The sequence below is a fragment of the Haliaeetus leucocephalus genome, unplaced genomic scaffold, assembly GCF_000737465.1.
Source record: "Haliaeetus leucocephalus isolate CR32 unplaced genomic scaffold, Haliaeetus_leucocephalus-4.0 Scaffold228, whole genome shotgun sequence".
NCBI lineage: Eukaryota > Metazoa > Chordata > Aves > Accipitriformes > Accipitridae > Haliaeetus > Haliaeetus leucocephalus.
In genome coordinates this window covers 21,798,952-21,824,143 of record NW_010972664.1, presented here as the reverse complement: position 1 = coordinate 21,824,143, position 25,192 = coordinate 21,798,952, and the positions used below count along the sequence as shown (strand labels likewise).

Here is a 25,192-nt window from a genome sequence, read left to right as displayed (position 1 = left end):
ACAACTTAATTTTTCCCTAAGTCATTCTTAGATTGACTCAATTCCTTTTGTTGACAAAATGTTACACGCTCTGGGGTATAACTAGTTGAGTGATAAAATTAAATGAAGTGTACAACTGAAATTCATGGGTTCTTGGTTAATTATGGCTCAGTGCTTTCTTCCAGTCAGAGAAAACTCACTTGTAAACCAAAAAAAATAATTTTGCTTTTGTTACTTTGGAAAGCCTATGCTTGCTTTCAATGACAACCTGATTGGAGGATACAGTGTAGATGGAGCCAGAGGTTCCAGTGATGTTCTCAGAAGTGCACAGTGACATGATTGGAGGCAAAGGACTCAAGTCGTGACATAGGGAATTCTGGTTAGATATTAGCAAAAAAATCTGTACCATGAGGGTCATTAAATACTGAAAGACGTTGTCCAGAGAAGTTGTGCAATTTTTTGTTGGAAGAGTTCAGGTGTCCAGTGTCAACTGGATGCTGCCCTGACCTAACTGATCTAATCAGGCCTGTTTTGAGCTGGGGATTAGACTAGATGACCTCTGAGAGGTCCCTTCTGACGTAAAGTACAATTCTATGACCAAAAATGATAAAATAAATTAGGAAATTTAAAAAAATGCTAAAACTTTTCTGGGCTACATAGACCTTGCCTTCCCCTTCTCCCTCCCTCTCCACCCAGTCAGGCCTCTTTGCAATGTATTGATCTGCAGTAGTCAATACCTTTTTACCTCATTTATAGGAAGAAATAGCATATAAAGTCCCAGCCATAAAAGATACAGCCATTTCTTAATATGACTCTTTTAAATTCTTCACTGCAGTGACTTGGGAAGCCTCGTACCATCTCTATAACAAGCAACACAGTGCCTTGTACAAAATGTATTATTTCTTGTGAAAATTGCATGTACAAGCACATAAGTACAAAATATAAAAGGAAGAAATGTTAAAATCCCATAGCCTGAGGGTGTCAAACACCAGCAGTAACTATTAAGATGAACTGGATAAAAGAAGACATTAAAGCAATATTAAACAGTAAGACATATTTATGATACCAATGAAAAAAAAGTTTGATCAAAATTGCTCTCTGATTTTTATAATACTTTGCAGCTACTTTGCAGATTAAAATATTTATGCAAGAAGCAACTCTGGATCTGGGCTACAATAAAAAATGAAATAAACATAGATACTAGCAAACAACATGGAGAATATTGTGTTGCTTCTTAGTTATACATTTTAACTATCAAAATTACCATGTGGAATTGTGGTCTGGAATGGTCTGTTAGGACTCTTCAGATTCCATAGGGTCAAGCTGCCATCAGAGTGACTGCACATGAACTGTTTTCCTTCATGATGCCAAGCAACAGAATGAATAGCCTACAGAAATGAAAGAAGAACTTGAGACTGAAATGGAATACAGTGTTTACACTAATGATATTTCAATGCATGACTTTGGATTATATTAATCTAACGGTATATCAACAGTTCGATGGTTCTTGTTTGTCTAAAATCCATTACCAGCACTTTTTTTTAGTAACCAATGGCTGTAATCTGCTAGTCAAGCAAAAGAATTCATTACAAATGCTAACATAACACAAGAATCTAAGAAAGCCTGTACTGAATCAGACCAAAGTTGAAGGAACAGGGTATTAAGGTAAAAGTGTAAGAACAAGGGACATACAGTGCAATTGTAGTATGTCTGACAGCTCTCCTTAGAAGTATTTCATCTGACAAACATACAGGGAATTCTATGTAACAAGTTTTACAGGTAACATACAACATATGCAGTCTTCCCCAGAGGACTATTTAGGCAAAGTAGAAATAGCACTCAGTTCTTGAGTAATTTCCACCCCCTCCCCCATACTTAAGCTTCAGAGCAAGTACACAGAAATCTGGGATGTTTAATATAAAACCAAAACCACTAAAGAGAGCAGGATTGTTTCATTGACATAGGAAATTACCAAAACAATGATGTAAGATACTTTTGGAACAGATAGTGCTTCAGAGGAATATCACACTCCTATGTACATAATGCAAGTACCACATGATGAATATTACGCATGCCAGAAAGCAACACTTCAAAAATTATAGTCCATTCTTAGTATTTCCTGCACAATTAGTGGAACTGCCTGAAAATATCCATAATTACATCAAACTAGCTGAAAGGATAATGGTGCAAGTCCTTCATTTTCACTGGTATGTGCTGGAAACCAACAAAAGCCATTTTCTGACGAAACAAAGTATTGATTCATTGTATACCACAGTTTCTCACACACTCCCCTCAGAAGCACAAACTCACAGAATTTTCCCTTGAATCCATTTCCCTTCCAGAAATGTTAGCTGCCAAATAGCAAAACACACAATATGTTTTTATGTAAATGTAAATAAAAGAGACCTATTTTTGAATGCAGTTTAATAAATTTCCATTTTTGCAACCCAGAAAATGCTAAGGCCTTGCATGCACTTACAATCACATATGGCTATTTACCTCATTTATTCAAATCACTTTACAATCATGCCTGGGTATTCATAAGTCAGCATTGGAGTTGTTCATATCAATTTTGCTTAAGCTGACAAGAAATAAACCTAAGCGCTACTGGTCACTACTCAAAACTCCCTGTTGGTCTTCCTCTTTTAATAAGTATATTGACTGTTACGGTTGATAACAGCTCATGGTCTGGAGGGAATATCATAAGAAACCAACGAAAAGGCTGTGACCCTTTACCAAAACTTTACGCAGCTCATGAGGCTGGACAGCATAGCCATAAACGAGCCTTTGCATTAAGATGAGCCAGACGTTTTAACAGTGATCTGACATGCCTTGTATATGAATGCTTTGCCAACACACTAGCAAGCTCGTCATGCCAATAAATACTTAACTGAGCTGAACAAAGTGAACTCTAGATATTTATCTTCGAGTGACATAATGGGTGTCACTCAAACTTCTACCTACCAGAAGGGGGTTGGCACACCATTCCTCTTAAAGACCCAGAAGATACGAAACTATAACTGAAGCAACAGAAGACAACACAGAAAGATGGTTCATGCAGAGTCCAATGACACTGCCCTCGGGTAGTAAGAACCTTAGATCTGCGGGGAGCGCTGCTTCACTTGTCTATCCTCGTGCAAACCAGTTCTGACATGAGCTCATTCATGCTTGCTATCATGCCAAATTTGAATCTGCTTTTGATGTGTTATCACACATTTCACATGGTTACAGTCGCTAACTGTGTCTGAGCAGGAGCAGCTGAAAATTGTACCAAGCTGCTTGTTAAACTGCCGCTCAGCTACCAGGTGCCACCTGCCAGCATAAACCTCCTGTTGAGTGGAGCTGAGGTGGAATGCTCCCATCACAGACAGTTGGCATGCCAGCAGCTCAAACTGACCTGTTAGACTGTGCCCCGAAATGGGCAAGAAATACTTAGAATCATTTTTTAAGGTCTCAGCTGGGAGTCACGACTAATACTGAAAAGTGGTACTGAACAAGTTCCTAATTTTCCCTCTGCTAGAATATGTCTACCATTCTCATCCGCTTCTTTAGCATCCACACAAAAAAGGAGCAGTTATTTACTTAGAACAGGAGTTCATCACAGTGGGTGACTCATGTGAATGTTCACACAGTGTATGCACATAAAGCATATCACTCCAGATTGGGTATGTTTCTCCTTCTGCAATACCCACAGTGGTTGCATATATATTCTATCTTCTCTCATACTCAGCATGTACTAAAATTAAGCATGCCCAACACCATTTCAGTTCCTTCCCAACCACAAAACTCCTCCACTGAGAAGAACTCATGGGGACTGCAGGACCACTTTTAACCATATTTTCAACAAGCACCATACTCATCTCATCCTATTGCTTGAATCTTAAGAAACATCTGTGTTAGTAGTACTGCAGGACCATTACAGCAAGGGCCACATCCTATTTGATACTTCCATAATGGCATAGTGCTTGATAAAGGTAGGGAGATATCATTTGGCAAATGTTTCTGTGAACTCTGCAGCTTCATTTTGGAGATGTGTTCTAATGAAAAATGATGACTATGCTTCAGGAAGCTCTGAATGTGCGTTGACACAACCCATCGAACTTTTAGACAGCCTGTGTATGAAGATGGCTGTTTTTCTGGGTCTGCCAACTATCCATAATAACTTGAGAATCCTTTGAAGGATCTGTCTTGTTTATATGCTCTCTTTTTATACCAGTTGATGGAAATAAACTTTTGAGGGAATTTATAAAAGCGCTTGCAAGGAAAGCCTTTTATAAAGGGCATCAGATATGAGTATTGATTGAAAGGGCCTGAATATCTCATATGCATCACCACTGAGAAGATGACAATCATCATCCACACAAAGAAATAGATTTGCAGCTGTCATCTTGAAGATCAGACACAAGATTCTTTAGCAGCAGGTTCAAGCTCCACTCTGGGACCAGGCGCTTCAAAAGCAAGAACATTTTAGTCTCTTGAGAAGCTTTGACACAGTAGAGAAGAAAACAGAAACTCCTTGTATCAGGAGTTGGTGAACTGAGGCAGCCTCTAACTGGTCATCAGTGGGACTAAAAGAGACAGGATTACCTTTAGCTCCAGTGAGTAAACCATAATATCAGGGAGAAGCTTTAAAGGGAAGATATAAGCTTACAAGGCCACCGAACAGGGAAGTTCCACATCATGCAACTTGTACAGCCTTTTCTATCCTTGGTGAGAAGCTCTCTCATTTGAAATGTGCATACATGTTTTATCTATGAAAGGTTCCCAGCCTTCAAGACATGAAGTACAGCATGATGAAGATGGGAGTAAGGAATGCAGCTGTAAAAGCTGCAATTGCAGGTCTGTGAACAGGGGGCAGAGTCTTCAGCTCCACCACTTACAAGCTATTAGATTGTCTCAGCGAGATGTTTGTTCTAGGAGAAATGTTTCCATGTCATTAATCTGGACAGCAAGGAAAATGAAAGGGCATACTTCTGGTAGTATTGGACAGATCCTGCTAATATTGTATGAAAGAACTCATGTCCCTGTCAGAAGATTACCCGTATTCTGAAGAGATGTCTGCAACATATGTCTCGTATCCATGTCTGCAAGTCTCATGTGATGAGAAGCATCACACTGGTATGACAATGCCATGCAGCCTAGAAAGGACAGGCAAGATTTCACAGTAGCGATGTTCTAGTGGACTGAGAACTGTTATCTCTTGATGATCCTTTTGTTAGCCAGCTGTTCAAGTGTGCAAATAAAGAGGACCTATTCCATCTGACCTAAGTGTCCACTACTTCTAAGACCTCAATTAAAAAAACAGCACTCAACATAGTAAAAAAAATTGAATGGAAGATGCCTTTTAATAATAGTTCTCGCTGACAATTAAATGAAAGCATTTCCTGAGTCTGTATGAAAAGAAATATCTTTGAATACATGAGATATGAAACTATTCCTCTCTATAACAATTGAATGTCAGCAGATATAGTCCCCATCTTGAACTTAAAAAGGAAGAATATTTAAACTTGTAGTTAGGCAATCAGTTACCAGCCTCCCTTCCTCTTCTGTATCAAAAAATACATGCTGTTAACTTCTCACTCCTGTGCTACACAGTGATAAGTTCTACAGATGTGGATAACAACAGAGAGCTTCCTTCTCAACAGCTGGTCTGGGGAGACTGAAATCCAATGCTAGCAAGAGTAACACAGGAGAAGTTCAGTTGAGGCTCTATCCTGTGAAAGAGTGAGTATTCGATGGAGTCTTGAGGGTGCTGACATTTATTTTGAATGACATTACCAAGCTGGACAGCTATCTGAAGAAGATTACAGAGAAGAAAGAACTTGCCTTGGTGAGAACACTCACAGTCCATCAAAGACAAGAATATAAGCTGTTTCTCACAGTACACACCAAGCGCTAATGGAGAAGCCTGGTGCCAGGGGAATTTTTGTTCCAAACCAGAAGTATCTGCTCCACTGAAAAGCCAGAAAAGATCATTCCATCTGACGATCCTTAAAGATGCCAGAACAGGAAGTGGTGAGTTAGATGAGATTTCCAGTTCTTTCACCATCAAATAGGGTGACTAAGTTAGTTTCAAAACTGGTGCTAAAGAAAGCATAATGATAGCAAGAAAAATGAGGCTGGATTAATTTCATTCAGACCTCAAAGAGGCACTTCGGTATTCAATGAAGATACAGAACACTACAGTAATTTATCTTGAGACCTGAGAGATACCCTGCAATTTCAACTGGCTGGCTCAGTGCCAGAACAACGATAATGAAAGATTGGTCAGGCGTCATGGTGCACAGAGGCCTTGCATGAGTCCAGATAGAATGGTGAAGGGGAGCAGGAACAATGTTTTCTGGACTGTGATCTTAGGTGATCAATCTGTAAGAGGAGGCCTGGGTTTGAAAACTTGGGTTGGTGCCAAATACCAAGTGGCACATGCCAAACGAATAATTAGTGACTCACAGTAGCTATATAACACAGAATTTAAAAAGGAACCCTTTTTAGGAGCTCCCTAGGGGAATCCTAGCAGTTCTGGAACATTATCAATCTGGAGCCTGAAAGTCTGGAATAAAGTACAATGGCTAGTCACACAACCCTTTTAGAGACAAAGTAAGAATTTTGCAACTATTTCAGTAGACGATAGCAAGCCATCACAAGTTGCACGAAGTGCAGTAATGACACAGCAAGTAACCACTGAGGAGGAAACCACATGACTAATAAAAAGGCCAAAAAACATTCCTGAGGACAGTACTGAAAAATGTGGAACAACTAAATTGTATAAGAAATTTTCAACACCCTACCACTGTCTCAACAAGAAGGGGGGAAAAAAAAAAAAAGAAAAAAAAAGGAAACAGTATTATGAAGATCCTGTTTTATGTAGTCTCATTCTGAGCACAAGGGAGACAGTGAGTGAACAGACACCCCCCCAGGAGACCTGTAAACGAAAAAAGTTGTCCAGCCTTAAGTAACAGAACAGGTGCAATTTCACAAGTGTATGCACAGGTGGACTGTCACTTAGAGACAATTTAGTGGGCATGTCTTGAGGCTTAAGTACCAGCCTGTTTAAACTCCAAATTACCCTGTCCTTTAGAACAGCAGCTATGTGGATGCTCAGAATCTTAACCTTGAAGCTCAGTGTAGTGTTAATGTGTCTGTGAAAACAGGCCTGGAAGAGTGCAGGATTCAGATATATTCAGAATTACTTTTTAGAGTGTGTATAAATTTGTCTACTCCTTACATATAGTAAGGTGGCAAGATGAAGAAGGAAAGAGAACTAGAGGAAACCAATTACTGCCTGGCCCACTTTAAAGAAAATGTCCTTTCCTACCTTCAGCTGTAGCTGCATTCACATTCACCCATGGTGAACTTTACAGAAGGGCTGGCAGAACAAAGCAGATTTTTCCCTAGGGCTAGTACTAAAATCCTAATAACTAGGAATATATCTGATTTTGAAACAGCCTGTTTATTGATACAAGAACTGCGTCTGTGGTTGATACAATCGGCTTACAAATGGCAAGAGACAATTGTCTGATAAAACTATGAGAATACAATTTTGAAAACCTTTTAATCAGATCTTGAGTACTAGGTAATAGCCCTACAATAGACCAATAGCCCTACAAACTAATCTGTCTTTCATTCTAATTAATGTTCTAGTAATACACAGTAAAGATAATTATATAATTCCCAATATAGCTATATCTCAGGTCAGCTCACTACTACACTCTGTCCAACTAAGGATCCCCACACAGAAGCTGATGAACTTGTCAGAATCAAGGGGAAGAGACTCCATGTCGTAGTACACTCACAAAAGCCTGATGCATTAGAACTAGAGATTTCAGGTTTTGATTAATTTTGTCAGTAACTTGTTCAAAAGCATAGCACAAACAGTACTTCCAGAACAAGCAATGCCTTAAGAAAAGTATCCACCTGCTTGACAAGACATATGACAAACTGCTGAACAATAGTTTCTCTGAATTAATGTAAATTGCTTACCTCATCATAATAAGCTCTCAGATCAGCTCTTTTAGATCGTAAGTCCCAGAATACGACAGTCCCATTTTCATAGCCTATCAATAGCTGGAGGAGGAAAACAAACACAATTACAGTTCTGGATTAAAAGGGTATATACAAATATTGAAGAACTTCATGATTTTAAGAGATTTTTAAAAAATAAATAAGCACTATAAAACAAAATGCTGAACTGATGTGCAAGATTGTAGTTTGCACTACACATAATACCCTGCTTTCAAATTATCTTTCACCATGAATTACTTCTCATTACTGACAATTTAAGATCTGTTATGGAAGAAAAAATGTGCTTTATACATCTTTTTCTCTTTGCTTGTTTCTTCTGCAAGATTATGTGCCTGGACAGTCTCCACAATTGTGTATCTGCTGAGAAAATAAGACCATAGCATGTTCCTGTCAGCTCTTACCTTCCTTGCCCCTAGTTGGAGGGAAAACTGACACCTATGAGATCACTTAAATAACTTCAAACCAAAAGTCACCAGATTAAACTCCCATTCAACTACTTACATTCCTTTAATTTCTGCTTTCTATTGCTTTAAAACATTTTGAAGAGCTCCCCCTGCAGAGAATAAATTGCTTGCTTTCCTAGGAATTGAAAATAAATTAACTGGTATGCCAATTTTTACTTCTTCTAGAACTGGTATGTCATATCATCACACACACCTGAGAAATACCAGCAAGGAAGATTTGTGAAAAGATGAAAGAGAAGAAAAACGATGCCTAAGAGAAAAATAAGAATGAACTGAATCCTTTCTCCTTGTCGCTATTGAAAACAACCAAATTATTGATCTGGCACAGTATTGAGTACTTTTCATTTGAACACAATTAATTTCAGATCTCATGGAAGATGTGAAGTCTAGCCTACTTAGGAAATGGCTTCCCATGGGGCATGTCTTCCTAAGAATCCATCCTGGACATGAAGACTGGGAACGACCAAACTGGCAGACTCACACATTTCTGCTATAGAATATTTTATACAACTGGTAGTGATAACTGCAGTTGTTCTTTGTCCATAAACACATGGATCACAGAATGCAGGCAAGAATTTACAGTTTCTATATTAAGAAATTGAACAGAATGATAAGAATATCTCTTAAGACTGTGAAACCTTACCAGCATCTTTGCTATCACTCACTTTAGCTTGCATAAGTCATAAAAATGAAACTTGGCTGGACTGCTAAACAAAACATCACTTTATTTCCAAGTTAAATATAATTGATACATCAATACTGCTATAAAAGAGTCTGGGAATAGTCTCAGTACTACTAGATATGATTCTTTATATTGCCAGGAGAATATTCATTATGTGGAGATGTATTACCTGAACTGGGAATGATTTATAATTAATATAGTTACTACCTGATTATGAAAAATACCTGATTACTTAAGAATTCTGCTCCTGAAAAAAATTCAAACTGTCCTGAAGAAATTCCAGAATATTTATCATTTTTGCTCTGGTCAGGTCAATACGGGATTCTGTGGCAGAGTAAATGTGAAAAGACATCCTGTTCAGAAAGCATGCAGTTAACTGGATAGCACTTGTGTCAGGATGGCATAGGGTATTCTTGGATAACAGACTGCCATTGAGAGAGTGAACAAAGAAGCATCTTACTGTGACTGCTTTCACTGTTAGTGTAGTGATCCTAAATGGAAGACAATTGTATATCCAGGAGTTCGTGATCCACAGAGCAGTTAACCTGAGTAGGTGCAGACCTATGCTGTGCTATGTTTTGCTGCACATAGCACTTGGCTTCCAGGCCTGTGTTGTGCTGCACGTATTCCTTGGCCACAAGATAAACTTAGCTGGCTAATTCTAAAGATGCCTGTAGGCAGCTCCCACTTGGTAAAGGCAATTACAGCACCTTTATGTCTTTGTCTTTATCTTAATGTAAGGTAGTATGTCTCATGTGAACATCCTATTGCTTGGCAGTAGAAGTGGATAAGGTGGTTGTTTTTTTTTTAAAAATCTTGAGACCTCTAAAGATCAAAATGCTGGCAAAGCTCTTCACAGAGGGAACCAACACAGTGTGCTGTGCCCTTATTGGAGGTTCATCCAATGCTACATGGCTTGGGGTTCTCACCATCCTTTTCATATTAATTCCAATAAAAGGTATTTTAATCAATATGTTATGGAGTTTGAGTGCCTTCCTTACTGTCATCATAACAAGCACTTGCACCAGTGCATTACAGCTGGCTAACAAACCAGTTGAGTCCAGTTTGTATCTCCCAGTATTCTTTTCACCTCACCTTTCTTACAAATATATTCAGGAAACTGAAGGAACAGAAAACCATTTAGTATGTGACCCTGTTTCTTAATAAGCCTTTCTCCCTCGTGAAGCAGGCTTGTCTTTTGATTTTTATCGCTCTCTTTTGCAAAGATACCATGGCTCCAGGTTATTACCAAAAAGTTAAATACCTCCTATCAGAGACAGCGTTTCACCTGATCCATTGCTGAAATGGTTAATGCACAACAGCACTACAGAATTGCAAGATACAAAGTGCTGTGATTTCAGGGAAGCTGAAAGATAAACAGATTTGCTGCATAGCCGGGAATCTCTCTCTCTTTGCTCAGATGGTAGCCGTGCTGTTTAACTGCTAGTACTGTGGTATCACACTAAAATCTGAATTCCAACTGGGTGGATGTGATTAGTCTCATTGCCAGTGTATTTATATGATGCTCTGAGCTCTGACCTGACTGAACCATAGGAAACTCAAACATTTGCACTCCTCTTGGCCATGGTGAGCACTTGAGAGATCTATAAGACAAATTCTATGTCTGTAATAGAGATAAAAAATAAAACATCCATAAATGCAGTTGGAGGGGAAACATAGATGAAGAAAAATATGTGTAAATATGTGTAAAAAGAGTCCAGGAAGAAAAAAACCAGATTACTCTTCAGCTTGTGTTTCCTGGCACCTTGTTTAATTACTCATGCTTAATTAGGTTAAGAAACATGCAGAAGGCTGGACAGAATTTGAACGAGGGAGGAGTCCTGGCAAGATCTTCCTTGTCTAGTGGAATTGCTCCACATTTTGACTTAAATCCTTCTTCATGAAATGCTTTTGATGGTGTTTTAGGGAAATTTCTCCTTTACAATCAACTAATTGCATCCTGGTATGTGCCAGCCAGCCCCTTCCTTGTCCCAGTAGCACAAAACAGCTGGGAGAAAAAAAAACAAGCCTGCCAAATGCACACTGTATTTAGGTGTTACTAGACCTCAGAACACAGACTCAAGAGATAGGAAGTTTAGGCCACCAGCTAATAGTTAATAACACAAAACCTTTTCCTACTAAGCTTTCTCCATTTGCTGGGAAACTGCAAATCATTGCAGTTAATGTCTTCTCCTGTGTCAGCAAGAAAAGTCATGTTTGCTACAGATCTGCCACTTACAAATGTCTGTGCACTTCAGTCTGTTCCTAATGTACACTTATTCATTGATTTGGCAGACACAGTTATATTTCATGAACTTAATCACTAGGTCCTCAAATTGTTCTTCAGTGACACATTAAATGCCCAAATTCTCTTTGTTGTCTGTCTTCCAGCTGCAGCTGGCTACATTAATAAAAGAGACTGTCTCCAAAGTCTGCCTTGATAGTTTGCCTGGAGGGCACTCTGGAAAAATTTTGAATGGCAGAAGTCTTCTAGAATTACATTCACTCTTTTGGTACATTAAAACTTGTCATCGGTTACTGATATAAAATGGAACTTTTAGGAATTTAAAGAATTTTTAAAGATGAGTATACAGTCAGCACACAAATTCCCCTGGCTTTCAAAAAAGAGATCTTATGATTGTCCTGGATTTGGAAAGGTTTGTCTGTGTTTTAGGACTCTCAACCACTCAGTGCCCATAGGACAATGCTGCTTATTTACTTCAGCAAAACATGCCCAGATCTGTGAACAATTTTGTGATACCCCAGACAAGGATATACCACTGGACCCTTCCAGAGTACAATACCCTTGTACTTGTAGAGTACAAGAATATCTGTATTTTGAGCAACAATTATGACTGATTTGTAGCCACTATTTAATTCCTGAAGCATATGTAAAGAACACTTTTATCTGCTGCTCCCCATGAAGTGATGTGGGGAGTCTGATTTCTTCCCCCCAACACCTCTTGTTGGTCTTTGATCATCTTGCTAAGCAGAGTATGTAGAACTATCTTGAAACAGCTCTATTACCTAAGAACAACTCCGCTAAATTACACAAAAGGTCCACCTATCACAGTGTCTTGTACTCAAATGGCCAAGAGCGAATACCAAAGAACAATATGGGAGGAGGGCAAGTATTTACCGTACTCTCACATATTCTCTCAGCACAAGTTACTTTCTCATTCAAAGACAGCCAACTCTTCAGCTAGACGTGACTTGGTTTAAGCTCATCTTTAATAACCTTTCAGGAAAATTCAGCAAACTTCTTCAGTAACCTTCAAACTGGTTTTTCTTGTGTTAACTTTTCTAGTCTCCCTTGCGACCAATATACATTTTCAACATGATTTTGATAGAGTTTTATCACTTCTTCGCATTGAACATTTGAAGAAGTACTTAATTGGCTTGTTTGGAATCTGACATTTGTCAGCTTCGTTTGATAGTTTTTGTATTGAAAGAGACTATGAACTGTTTCTACCCTCTTCATAATAATTGTGATTTTCAAACTCAGAATCACAATCAGCTCTTTTCCACAATGAATTGTCCTGTTGCGCTTAGTTGTGTCTCACATAGAAAACCTTGCCCCTTCTCTAAATTTCTTTTAGCACAATTATGTTCTTTTTGACATAGAAGGACAAATATTATGCTCGGTATTCAGCAGGCAATCAATCACGCATTTATGCAATAGCCCTGTTTTGTTCTCTCTTCTTCTCCAGATAATGCCCAATTTTGATTTTCTTTATTGGTCACTACTGAGCATTGAGCTGACATTTCACTGAATATCAATCACCACTCGAAGCTCTTGATACCAAACAGTAACAATCAGCTCAGACCCACTGTTTTGTATGCAAAGTCAGAAACATTTTCCCCCACACATGTCACTTCCCATCTCTACACTGAATACTGACAAAAGACAGTATTTAACCTGTCATTTTACAGCTGAGTTTCTCAGCCTCCTGAAGTCCAACAAACCTGATCACATCACTGCTTACTTTCTCTTCTAGGTTGTTTATGACAATGCTGAACAGTGGAAGTCCCAGAAGTTGTTTTTTCTCATTTTTTCCCCATTCTGAAGAAAGATTGTTTTATCCTTCATTCTTTCAACCAAAGTTTAATGAGACTTAATTGAAAAATTTAATTTTTTTCTCTACTGTTGTTTTTTTGATCTAGAGCTACGTCTTTTGATTTAGTCCTTGGATCTTCTCTTACATCTGTGCGTACCTTTTACTAACATCTTTCTGTGAATATCAAACACTATCAATTCCACATTCTGCAAATCTGCAAGTATTTTGTTAGCACCAATTTGTTCTTTACATGACTATCAATCTATCAATGACATAAATGGCTGCACTGGGATGGTTTCTGTATAGCTTACATTTTCTACTCTTTCTCCCCATGAATTTCCAATGTTTGTTTTTCATAGGGATCCGTCTGATTTTGTTGTTGCTGTTGTTGTTAGTATGCTAGTACTTCATCAGTGGCCAGATGTCTCCAATGTGCCCTCTGAGCAACAAGCAATAGTATTTCCTAATAAGTTCTCCTCTAACTCCCTTTCCTGGGACCTTTTTATCTTCTCCCTTTCTGCTGAAGTCAAAATATTTTAGGTTTCTCTTTGGACATGGTGTGTGACATTCCTGTCAGAGATGTTCACTCACAAGACCACTTTCTCTTTTAGTATCATATCCTTTTTCCCTACACTGTGTGATTTATTAGGTCATCAGCAACTTCTGTTGTGGCCAGCGAACAAGAGTTATGCCTCATCAATAAACCTTTATTTTTATTAGGTATTTTGCCATAGACAGTCAAATAGCATTTCTTGATGGCTTCTGGTCTGAGGCTAAAACACTACGCTTCATAGTGTTTAATTACTCTATTTGCTGTATTCTAAATTACTTGATCTACTGCTACCTTCTTCCAAAAAGGCTTAGAGATCCAATCTAACTTGTTGGAGGGCTAGCTGGCAAGTGCATCATTTTCACATAGTTCACCTTACAATATGGTAAATTCAAGGACAGCTAATGCAAATGAAATTCAGATGTAGCCATCAGTGTGTTTCTAGGTACCCATATTCATTTCAGCATAATGTCCCCCGTATCAGTATCAGAAATTCAAACTGCTGCTAGTTTCCAATAACCATCAGCTGTTATGTGAGGCACACTGTCAAACAGATACACCATTTGTAAGATGCAGTCCTTTATAAATACACACTAAAATGCAGTTAGTGGAAGTGATCAAAAATGATGAGATAGTTAAATGCCCCTTCCACACAGGCAAAATGCTCAAAAATTCAGTAGCAACACATAAATAAAAAAGCTCTAATAAAACTGGTTTTGTGGCAACCAAATTTCATTCTGGAAAAGCTACCATACAATAAAACCAACTCCGATTTTGCTTTCTGACAGTACCAATCACAACCCTTACACTCTATGTTTTGCTTCCACTTGTTGACAGGTCTCTACTATTCTCAACTCTGTTCACAAACAGCATCAAGTTCTAAATGTGGGTTACTATCATTGTTATTCTTGTATAAGAAAAGATTTCTTATCTTATGAAAACCTACTATAATACCTTCATAATAGCATGTTTATCCAAGTACTGAAGTCATGATACAGTTTTTAGTCAATTATTACTTAAGCAAAGTCAAGTTTATTTAATCAGGAACAATTTTGATTGGCTATAGGTTTCAAAGTACAGTATGTTGTCTGCATCACAGATTTTTACTCATTAAAATTGTAACAAGAGAATTTTTTTCTTAAAAACTGTGAAAGTGACACTACAAATATAGAAAGCAAGCATATAACAAAATTAGTGTATAAGCAAAAAGAAAGTGCTATCAAGGCAGATAAAGGGTATGAAATGCTGTAATGTTTTATACCATTAGTTGTACTCACTTTTCCCTCATCTCTTGGGCTGTCACTTAAATGTACAACTGGCCCAGGGTGAGTCTTTGTGGATCTGCAAGACAAAAATCAAATCAAAGCTATGAATGTTTTTTGTATGGCTAGCTGCTTACCTTAATTTCTACGTGTGTTAACGTGTACCTCCAATGGTTTAAAAGTCATTCTAAAAAGCCCAATAGGGGAAGATAACTGCCTGAAAGTTATCCATATCTCTTCATGTTCTCCTCTTATTTCCTTTTTGCTGTTATAGGCAAAGATTCTCCTTTGTTGATGAATCCTTTCTTCTATTTTTAAAAAAACCTCGCTATTCCTCTTATTACATTAATTTTTTTCCCCTCTGATTTCTAAGGCTTTTTTGCCTTTTCTATTTTCGACTCCCCCTCTTTCTGCCCTCCCTCCCTCAATTGCTTAATTTCAAGGCTAATCTGCCAAGGATTTGCAAAGTCTTCACTGGATTCATTTCAATACTGGTAAGAAGACTCATCCAGTTCCAATCTCATTAATGACAGGGCTTCAGTGGCCTTACCTACACTACTCTATCAGGTAGCTTCTTAGCATTACTGCAGTGGGGTTTCAGAAATGGAGCATCTTGCCATTGTCTGTTCTGTAAAGCCTTATGACATCCTCAGACCAACTAATACAGTTGCACCCATAATGCATGTACAGTGAGGCTCCTCAGCTGTAAGACCCACCCCATGAGTCTTTGTAAGCCTCTGTAAAGATTACTTATTGTTCTTGCTGCCCCCTCTCTTTTTGTAACATGTACCAACAAAGTAGTATGGAACTTAGTACAGGGACTGCTGCTTAAGTCATTGATGTCCAGCATCTGACAGCAAATGTAAATCATAGGAAACTGAATAGACAGATGAAGATTTTTCAACTGTCACCTTTTCTGACCAGATCTTTAGGCCCTGGCAGTCATACAGAGCAAGAAGACAAGCACCAGCCCACAAAGCTTCAGGCCTGCACAGAACAGGATCTTTCTTTCATCTAGGTTCTGGGTCAGAGCACACGTCCCTTGGAGTTCAGCTTAGAATCTAGACTTGCATGGCTGGTCTTGGTTTAACAAAGGTCACCAGAAAAAAAATACGGCAGAGGCTGGAAGGGCCCATAAAGCTAAGAATTTATCTGGAAACCATACCTAACACTACTTAGGCTCCAAGTTTTAAAACAATCTGCAAGAGAATTAAACAAACCAAAACTAGGTTCCAGCCAAACCGCTCAAAGGATTTTCCTAACATCAGTGTTCCTCTTCCTTTGGCCCAAATACTGCACTACAGCAAAACTGGCCTCTGTTCTACCAAGTCAGACTCCAAATCAAGACTGAGTGGTATGCAAAAATTCCCAGGCAACTCAAACGTTAAAATACTGTGGAGTAATCTATATCCTCAGAGACGACTCTTTCCCAAAACAGTACACTCCAACACTTTTGAAAGCATGCACACTTTCCTCTATTTTTTGCCGGTAGAATGTCTTAAGTATTTCAGCTATTTGGTGATGCACCAAAGCTGGGCCAAAACAGCATAGCAAAGACCTTGTCTGATATTTACCTCTGAGCTAAAGACAATGAAAAATTACTCCAGACATCATTAGACCTTCCAAACTAAGTTTATTCCAGGCCAGAGAGAGAGAAAACTTCAAGTCACCTGAAGGCTAGACAACCTTCCAAGACTATACCCCATGCCTTCACATATATTTTAACATTACTGCTAGCTGCATACACAAAGCTAGTAGCAATGTGGCAAGCCCCTTCTTTGGTGAACCTTCTCCATGAGATGATCCCATGCCAGCACCTTCAGCTTTGGCAGATCATGTTTCCGCAGATACCTGCAGCATGTTACTTTGCTACATGAGGTCTTGGTGAAGAAGGCTTCTACAAGAGCATTTTGCAACATATCCCAGCACAGAAGTGAGATCAGCAGGAAAGCAGTGGACAGCCAGTCTATACAGTAATATTCTATACAGACTGCCTTCAATGGTGCCAGCAGCAAGTACCCATTTGGCTTGAGACATAGCACACAACAATTTTTGCAGAGATGCAGTTAGCGGGAAATCTGGCTGTCATTCCTATCCAAGCCAAATCCCCAAAGGGGACCCCTCTGGCTAAGCTTCTGTTCCTGAGTAACCTGTACTGGAATAAAAAAAAAAATAAATCATTTCCACCACACCAGACCTTGGAGCAGGCAGGGTAGGTAGGCAGTGATGGGGAACTGAGGGGTGAGCTGAGGATATTTGCAGGCAGCGCTTAGACCCACACACATCTTGTACATCTGTCCTCAGCAAGTGAATGTGACATCTTGGGGCACTCTAGGCTTCTTTGAACTTTGTTTCTGATGTAAGTTCACCCATCTGAACTGGTCAGAGTATGTTGATGGAAAGAACTAGATCTGTTTGGGGTACATGCTGCCTATGCCATGACAGGCAAAGGAGGAAGAATAAGAGGAAAAACCGTGAAGAGAAGAGGCGGCATAAGAAATTTTAGTTTTTAGCCAGGTAAGAACAACTCACAGATGACAGAAGAGGGAGCAGAGCCAAGCAAACATCAGGCAGGACTAAGCTGGCAACAGACAAAATGGTGGAAGGAACACGTGCAGGCTGACAAGGCATACTGGTCTGGGCAGTTGTCCCAGCCCATTGAACCAACCAGTATGCAGGCTGGGTTGCTTAGCCGTACCAGTATCGGTACTTGACCAGGAATATTGGCAAAATTGGGGAAAATGGAGGGAGAAGGGGAAAGAGCATACTGTCTTCCTAAGCTAAAGGTTAATCCCATCTAGGCTGCTCTTTGTACCTACCAATTTTAAAAGTCAAGAACAATTTAGATAAATCTGCGCAACCACCATTTTCTTTTTAAGATACATAAATCATTGCTTACCAGAGAATGTATCCATTTATCTTTGGGTAGAAGCAAACTCTTACATGAGCTGTAGTCACTCTAGCTTACATCTAACTTTAGTCTATAATTTTACTTTCATTGTCACACAAACTAGTTGTTCCTCTGTAAATGATATAAAACTGTCATTTACTACCAGTCTTATTTTTATCTTTTATTCTTGCAGGGGCATAGCCTCAGATTTCCATGCTAAGAGCTCAGCAAAAACGGGTAACCTTCACTAATACAATACAGTTTTCTACCTCCTCCATTTCCCTCTTGTATCTATTGTAAATGACAGTTGGAGAATCCTGGGATTTATTACACTGTAATAAAATTTATTTTTGCTTTTCAGGATATTAGGCATTTTTTTGTTTCTTTTAGGAGTATTATCCTTTTATTATTAGGTTCCTAGCTATTTCTTTAGTTTTATTGAGAACTTCATATACATTACCAGCAAGGTTGACACCAAACACAGCAGTCTTTGCACTAAATGTGTGAGATTTTATTTTTCCTCATTCTCTTTCCTCTATATTTGATATTAAGTATTATCTTAATATTATCTTACTCCTTGGTATTTTAATAGTTTAGTTGTTTTGTATTATAACTGACTTGGTCAGGCTTCTTCCACTTTCTTCCAATTTATTATTTTAGTCTGTCAGGTATGTCACTTTATCAAAAGACTCAATGAACCATTGTTTTGCTTTCACACGTACAACACCAGCCTTTGGTTCCATTCTTGTCAGCTCTTTTGTGTCAAATATTGGATGCAGGTGTCAAGGTGTTGGCAGTGGGGAGTTGCAGGGGGGTCTCTGTGAGGAGCAGCCAGGGCTGCCCTGTTCTGGACACAGCTGGCTCCCATCAGCTCCAACAGACCCATCGCAGGGCACAGCTGAGCCCCACAGCCAGGATGGTGGCACCTGAGGGAAAACAAATTAAGAAAGGGCAAAAAACCCTGCTGTACAGGCAGTGAGGAAAGAAGTGTGAGAAACAGCCCTATGAGCAGCAAGGTCAGCGAAGGAGGAAGGGAGGAGGTGCTCCAAGCACCAGAGCAGAGATTCCCCTGCTGCCTGTGGAGAGGACCACACCAGAGCAGATATTTCCCCTGAAGCCTGTGGAAGACTCCACACTGGAGCAGGTGGATATTTCCTGAAGGAACTGCAGCCTGTGGAGAGCCCACGCTGCAGCAGGTTTATCCTGAAGGACCCATGCTGGAACAGGGGATGAGTGTGAGGAGGAGGGAGCAGCAAACAGGAGCTGTAATGGACCCAGCACAATCCGCATTCCCCATCCCCCTGTACTGCTCAGGGGGAGGAGAGGGAGGAGGTAGAGGAGCTGGGAATGAAGGAGTGAAGTTGAGCCTAGGAAAAACGGGGCTGGGGGGAAGGTGTTTTAGTTTTAGAAGTGTTGCTTGTAAGAGGAGAGCTAGGCATTAGGCTCTACAGTCAATTTCTCCTAAGGGTAGACATCATGACTGCACTACAAGTAGGATTAAATAGAGCAATTAGTGTTTCATGAGTTCTGTAAACTAATATTATTGATATAATATAGTTAGCTATCAGAGCTACACATACAGTAATTACTACTTTCATACAGTAAATTATACTGCATGTGGAAATGTCTACACACAAAAACATTTTGCCTCATGTAGCTTGAGTATACATAAAATGTTTTGTTTCCCTTCATTGCTATTACAGTAGAGTTGTCAAGGAGACTGGAGAGTTGTATGCTGTCATTGTGGAACAGTCAACAAAGAAAGAAAAACACTGTTGAATTACATTAAAAGCAAAAGCAGAGATCCAACAGCTCCTGGAAAGGATGAAGAGGTTCTAGGAAACCAACCATACTTGAAGCTATCGTCAATAAAACACACTACTGTTGATGCCAGATACTCCTGTATAGGCATTCCTTCAAGCTGGCTTTAGGAGACTGTAAAAATAACTAGATCCTACCCTTGAGAGAGGGGAAAATAAGGAAGAATCAGTAGGCAAAAATAAGACATAAGTGAAATAGTTGAGCAGAGAATTCTTCATTCCCAAATACTAGCTGGGGTACAGCTGAGAATGACTGAGAAAATAAAAGCTCTGAAAAGACATGAAAAGGATAAAACACAAAGCCAAGTCCATACACAGCAGAAAGAAAAAAACCATGAAGGTCAAGTCCAAAAAATATGAGCAATGATTTGCGGTAAAAAGTTCCTACAGCAAAAGCTACCTTCAACTGAGCAAGAAAAAAGCATGAGCTAATGATACAAGACTGCAACATTTCATAGCCTTTGTTGACCTGTAAGCCCACAAAAACAGACTGCAGAAGAACTGAAAATTGGAACAAAAGGTTCCCATGACAGCTGTACAGAGCTAGAAGTTTGTTAAGAAACTAGTCATACTTTGAGCTGGTTTGCACTTAATCAGAAGTTATTCCTGACAGCAGCAGGTATTAATTTATTTGGTGCGTGTTCATTCTGAGAGATGAGAGAGCTGATGTGCCCCAAGACTTGACTCTTACTCAGAACAACAGGACTGAAATGAAGAATCCATTCACTGTTAAACAGGAGTCTTCAAAAAAACGTTTAAGGATGGAAGCATTTATTTAACTATTTTATTCTAAAATTCGAAAGCTCAGAAAGAAGTCTTCAGTAATGTTATAATTTGGACCCAGGAAAACGTGAAAAACACGTAGATGATGTATTCCTCCATCATTCTGGGAAGTTTTACGCACTCCAAGAAACAGAGTGACTTACATACTGTTGTAAGACCTTCAAATACCAAGACAATCTCTAAAGCAGGTAAAAGTAATGTATGACAAAACAGAATAAAATAAAGAGAAAACAAGTTTCCTTTTGAAAAAAATACCCTGCACAATTACAGAAGCACTGTAATGATTTCTGAGAAGAATGAAAATCTGGTGGTAGAAAGTGGTAGAAGGAGTTAGGAGAGAAAAAAAAAAAAGGAAAACATCTATATTAGTCATTGTTACAGAGTTGGAGTTGACTGAATGTGACAGTGCTGAGAAAAGCACATGCATAAGAAGATACTGCTGTAGTGCCAGTAGTCAGACATCATCTACAGTTCTGCTTTCCACAAAAGTGCAGCACACCAGAGATTTTAAGACTTTCTTTTCACTGGTAGAGTCACAGAGAAATTAAAAAGAATGAGCAGAGTTAGATACATCATTCACATACTGTGGATCAAAGCTGGGAATTGGAGTAAGTAAGAATCAGTTCAACCTCAAGATGCAACTCTGAGTCTTGGACACAATTTCTAAAATGTCTAGAAGAAGGATGCCTTGCAACTTGCACTTTCTTTTTTATAATAGGAATATTCCCATTTGGGTCCGTGCACAGAGGGTGAAGCAGTTGCTCCTAGACTGCTACTTCTCCTGCATGCTGCTTTCCTTCACCGTGGTGGAACTGCTGGCTCTGAGATACATCTAGGAAATAGGGATGGGCAAGGAAAGGGCTAAGAAAGGAAAGACCTAGTTATGGCGCTGTCATAACTGAGTTCCAATTTGCCCAATTCTTTGATACTCCAAATCCCATTAATTTTGACAAGTTTCAGTTATTCATTCATTAGTTAGTGGGGTGTTCAAACACTGGAATCTGCATGCTCGGGAAGGAGGCTTACAATGCAGATTTCTCATTTTTGGAGTTTAGTGGACTCATATCAAGATCTTCCTTTCCTTCCCAATGCCAGATGACCTTCCAAAATGTATGATCCTGCAGGCTAAGAAAATTAATCTCACTGTAGTTAGAGTAAATGGAGACATGCTGGGCTCATTGACTACTTCTCTCTTCCAGACCTGTTTCCAAACATTTTGAAGGAAAAGAGAGAAACTGCTTATTAGAGAGTAGAAAACCAAACAGTATTATGAGCCCCAAACATCTCCAGCAAAGGACTAGCTCAGCTACATGACAGAGAAATGACAAGTGAAAAAGTTTTGAGTTACTCTTCATTCTTAGCTGAAAAGATACTTCAGTCTGGTCTGAGGTAGTGACAATGCATGAGATGACAGAAATGGCTGAGACAATTGCTAGAGAAAATGTTTCTAAAACTCTCCATATTCTAATGTTCTTTCTCAGCTCTAGACAAGGCCAGGTCCGCTGCAACTTTGACAGTACACAATTTATAAAGGAATTTTTCCTGTAACTTCTAGAATCAGTTATGCCTCAGTACTGAAAATAATCTCAAACAAAAAATTCTGTGTTTCCTTTGCATTATTAGTCTATTCAGGCCTTAATTTCTCACTAATTTTACATACTGTTTAAGCAAGCCAGATGATCTCTCCTGTATGAGAAGGCAATAGTCCCTATGATAAAATAGGTATTGCAACCATCTTTTTGATATGTATCTCTACTAGATGCTTCTGAACAGATCATAATGAGAAAACCACTATCACTCCAAAATACAGTACTCTACATATCTTTCAGTGTATTTTGATACAAAAGTAGGCAACAAAATCACAAATGCTGACAAAAAAAACCTCCAAAAAACCAAACCAAAAGCCAACTTTGTAAGTCAAAGTAGCCATGCAGGTCAAGGTGACAGAATTTTTTGCATCATATGCAAAGTCTAAAAATTTTACATCCAAACCTGTTTCTCCTTCAATTCCTTAAACTACTAAGCCTCTTCACCTCAGTTTTCCACTGCAACAGAATCGCTGTTAGAAAAAAAAAATTCTCGCAGTAATTTGATAGGCCTCACTGACTGACAATGGTTTTTCTTCTGAGGATGACAATTATGTTCTCTGGAATTAATTAATCTCAAGATCTCAAGAAGTGTGACAAACTTTGTGGGATTGAAACCTTAGTAAGCCCATGAACAGACTAAAATGAATTGTTGGAGTATCTTTTCTATGCTCCATATTTTTTTCACCTATACAATACCCTTTATTATATTATTTACTGAGCAATGTCATCACAACCTTAGAGGGACAAACTCAGTCCATGATGAAAGTCTAGAATGCAACTTTTAGGTGTTTTCCAAAGGGGGAAATGACAACACAGGTATTCTGACCTTTTCAGGTTACCTTGGCCACAGTGCTAGCACTGTATAAGGAGGCCCTCTTCAAACATGTTCTGAAAAACTAAGAGAACTGGAATTTCAGCTTTTTGGGGTTTTTTTTGTACTCTCACAAAATAAGATATAGTCTGGTTTTACAGTGACTTAGGTATAGTAATATATAGTTTAACATTCCAAAGTCGAAGCATTTCAGGTTTTTAAAAAATTAACCATTTCAATCTCCTATCAGTTTTCACTGTAAAGCCTTGAAATCTTAATGACAACTGAGTTAAAACTGCATTATGAAAATTCATGGAGATTTAATCAGAAGTAGGTACAAGTCAGTGAAAAAAGTAAGGAGGGATTTTGAAAGAAAGACAAGTTATGTTGGTAGACTTAGTCTGCAATTTTAGAAACTGGATGAGAATTGCACGAAGAGGGAAGAACTCTCCTTCAGGCTTGTTTGTGCAGATGACACACAAATCTGACACACTCAAAATTCTATATATAAACCCTCTGTCTAAACTGACAACTTGAATATAGCAGCAGAGCAATCACTTTTACTGGTCTTTCCTTGCCAGTAAGTTTGATACAAATATGCTTGCACAGAAGGTAAACCCTCTCCTTCCAAGCTTTATAGAGAATAGTAACATCTTCACACTAATCCCACACTCTGAAATGATAAAACCTATCTCAGAATGAAAAACAATGTTATAAGCACTATTGCCTCTTACATAGTTTGTGGTAAGGCTGAAGCTGTTCCTGAAGTTTTACATACATATGTTTTCCTGTTTTCTTTCATCTTTGAAAGTACTTAACATCAACAGGCCCTATGAACTTATGAAGCCCTGAACAACCTGGTCTCATAGCTGATCTTACTGCAAGCCAGAAGTTGGTCTAGAAAATTCCAGCAGGGCCTTCCAACATGAATTATTGTATGATTCTATAATATTAAAATGTGAAAATCATGTGAAGATTGCACAAAAATAACGTGAAGATTTAAACAATATAATCAAATAAGAACACATCCATGGACCAAAATAAAATTGTTCTCTCAAAAATACATCTCAGTACAATTCTAAAGGGAAGTCTACTATCATAAGCCTACCCTCATGAAGTACACTTAGAGTTAATAACATTCCCTTTAAAAGCTAATCTAAATTACATTTTTCCTGCAAGAAAGCAATAGTACTGGAAGAGACATCGTAGTTTCTTACCAGAGAGAGTTCAAATTACTGAAGAAAGTCACCTAGTTTCAACTTCAGCAGTGCTACAGCATCTGTTAAAGGCAGCTCCTGTGGCAAACATCACCATTATCCCAAACAGCCTCTTACTCTGATACAGAGAAATTAATCTGGAGACACACAGGACCCCTGTCTACCTGTGTAATACAGGCAAGGACAACTTCCTCCATTCCATATCAAGAAGTGCACAGTGAGATCGAGTGGAGCGGACACAGCCTTCTTAGACTAGCACACTGCCTACAGGGATCAAGTTATGCTTGTAAGACTGATAGAACGAGAAGCAGTAGTGGATGAATACCTGTGCTCAACTGTTACTAAACCAGTACACAGCAAACTAGCTTTTTAGAAGAAGAAACTATTATGGTAACCGCACAGCATCTCCAAGTACTTGAGGTGACAAGGCCTATCTGTATTATGTTGTCATTATCTTTCATAACTTATGGAAGAAAAATTTTGCAAAATCTAGATATATTCCTGCATAGGTAATACAAAGAAAATAGTTAGGCGAGGCTGCTTGTTTACTAAAAGGTTCTAGCGAGTTAGATTCTTGCACAGCATCCAGCCTATCTCAACAGCTCAGTACTGAAGCTTGTTAAGTAAGCAGCCCTTATTTCCCACATACTTTTCATTGAAGAGAGGCATCATTCTACTCTGTTCTCATGAAAAAGGTCTGTTGTGGCCATTTCAAAAAAAAAAAAAAAAAAATCGAAAAAAAATTTGAAAGAATTAGGAAGTGAAACTTGGTGGAAGGCTTCCATTTCATAAAAAACTTTCAGATTTATTTTCATACAGAATAGAAACATACTAATGTCCAGAGGGAAGAAAATTCCAAAATGCACACAAAACAGAAATGTGTTGTTCTCAAAACCTCAAAGGTGTTATCTACTCAATATACTATACACATACATTTTAAAATATAGGAATCAAAAAACTCTCTAATATGTCAACATAACCAAAAAAAAGTGAGAAAGAAAAAAATAATTAAGATACTTCCCACCTGAAGAACTCATCAAAATGAACACATGAATTCTGAGTTTG

At 38.6% G+C, this 25,192-nt stretch overlaps 1 protein-coding gene across 1 annotated transcript in view; it reads right to left on the bottom strand.

Moving 5' to 3' along the window:
* STXBP5L (syntaxin binding protein 5-like) overlaps positions 1-25,192 on the bottom strand; it is a 188,522-nt gene that overhangs the window by 69,595 nt on the left and 93,735 nt on the right. Inside the window, exons 6-8 of the mRNA XM_010567473.1 lie at positions 15,033-15,096; positions 7,960-8,043; positions 1,244-1,367 (exon numbers count right to left, since the gene is read on the bottom strand). Of these exons, the coding sequence (XP_010565775.1) occupies positions 1,244-1,367; positions 7,960-8,043; positions 15,033-15,096 (272 nt within the window). The remainder of the gene's footprint in view (positions 1-1,243; positions 1,368-7,959; positions 8,044-15,032; positions 15,097-25,192) is intronic.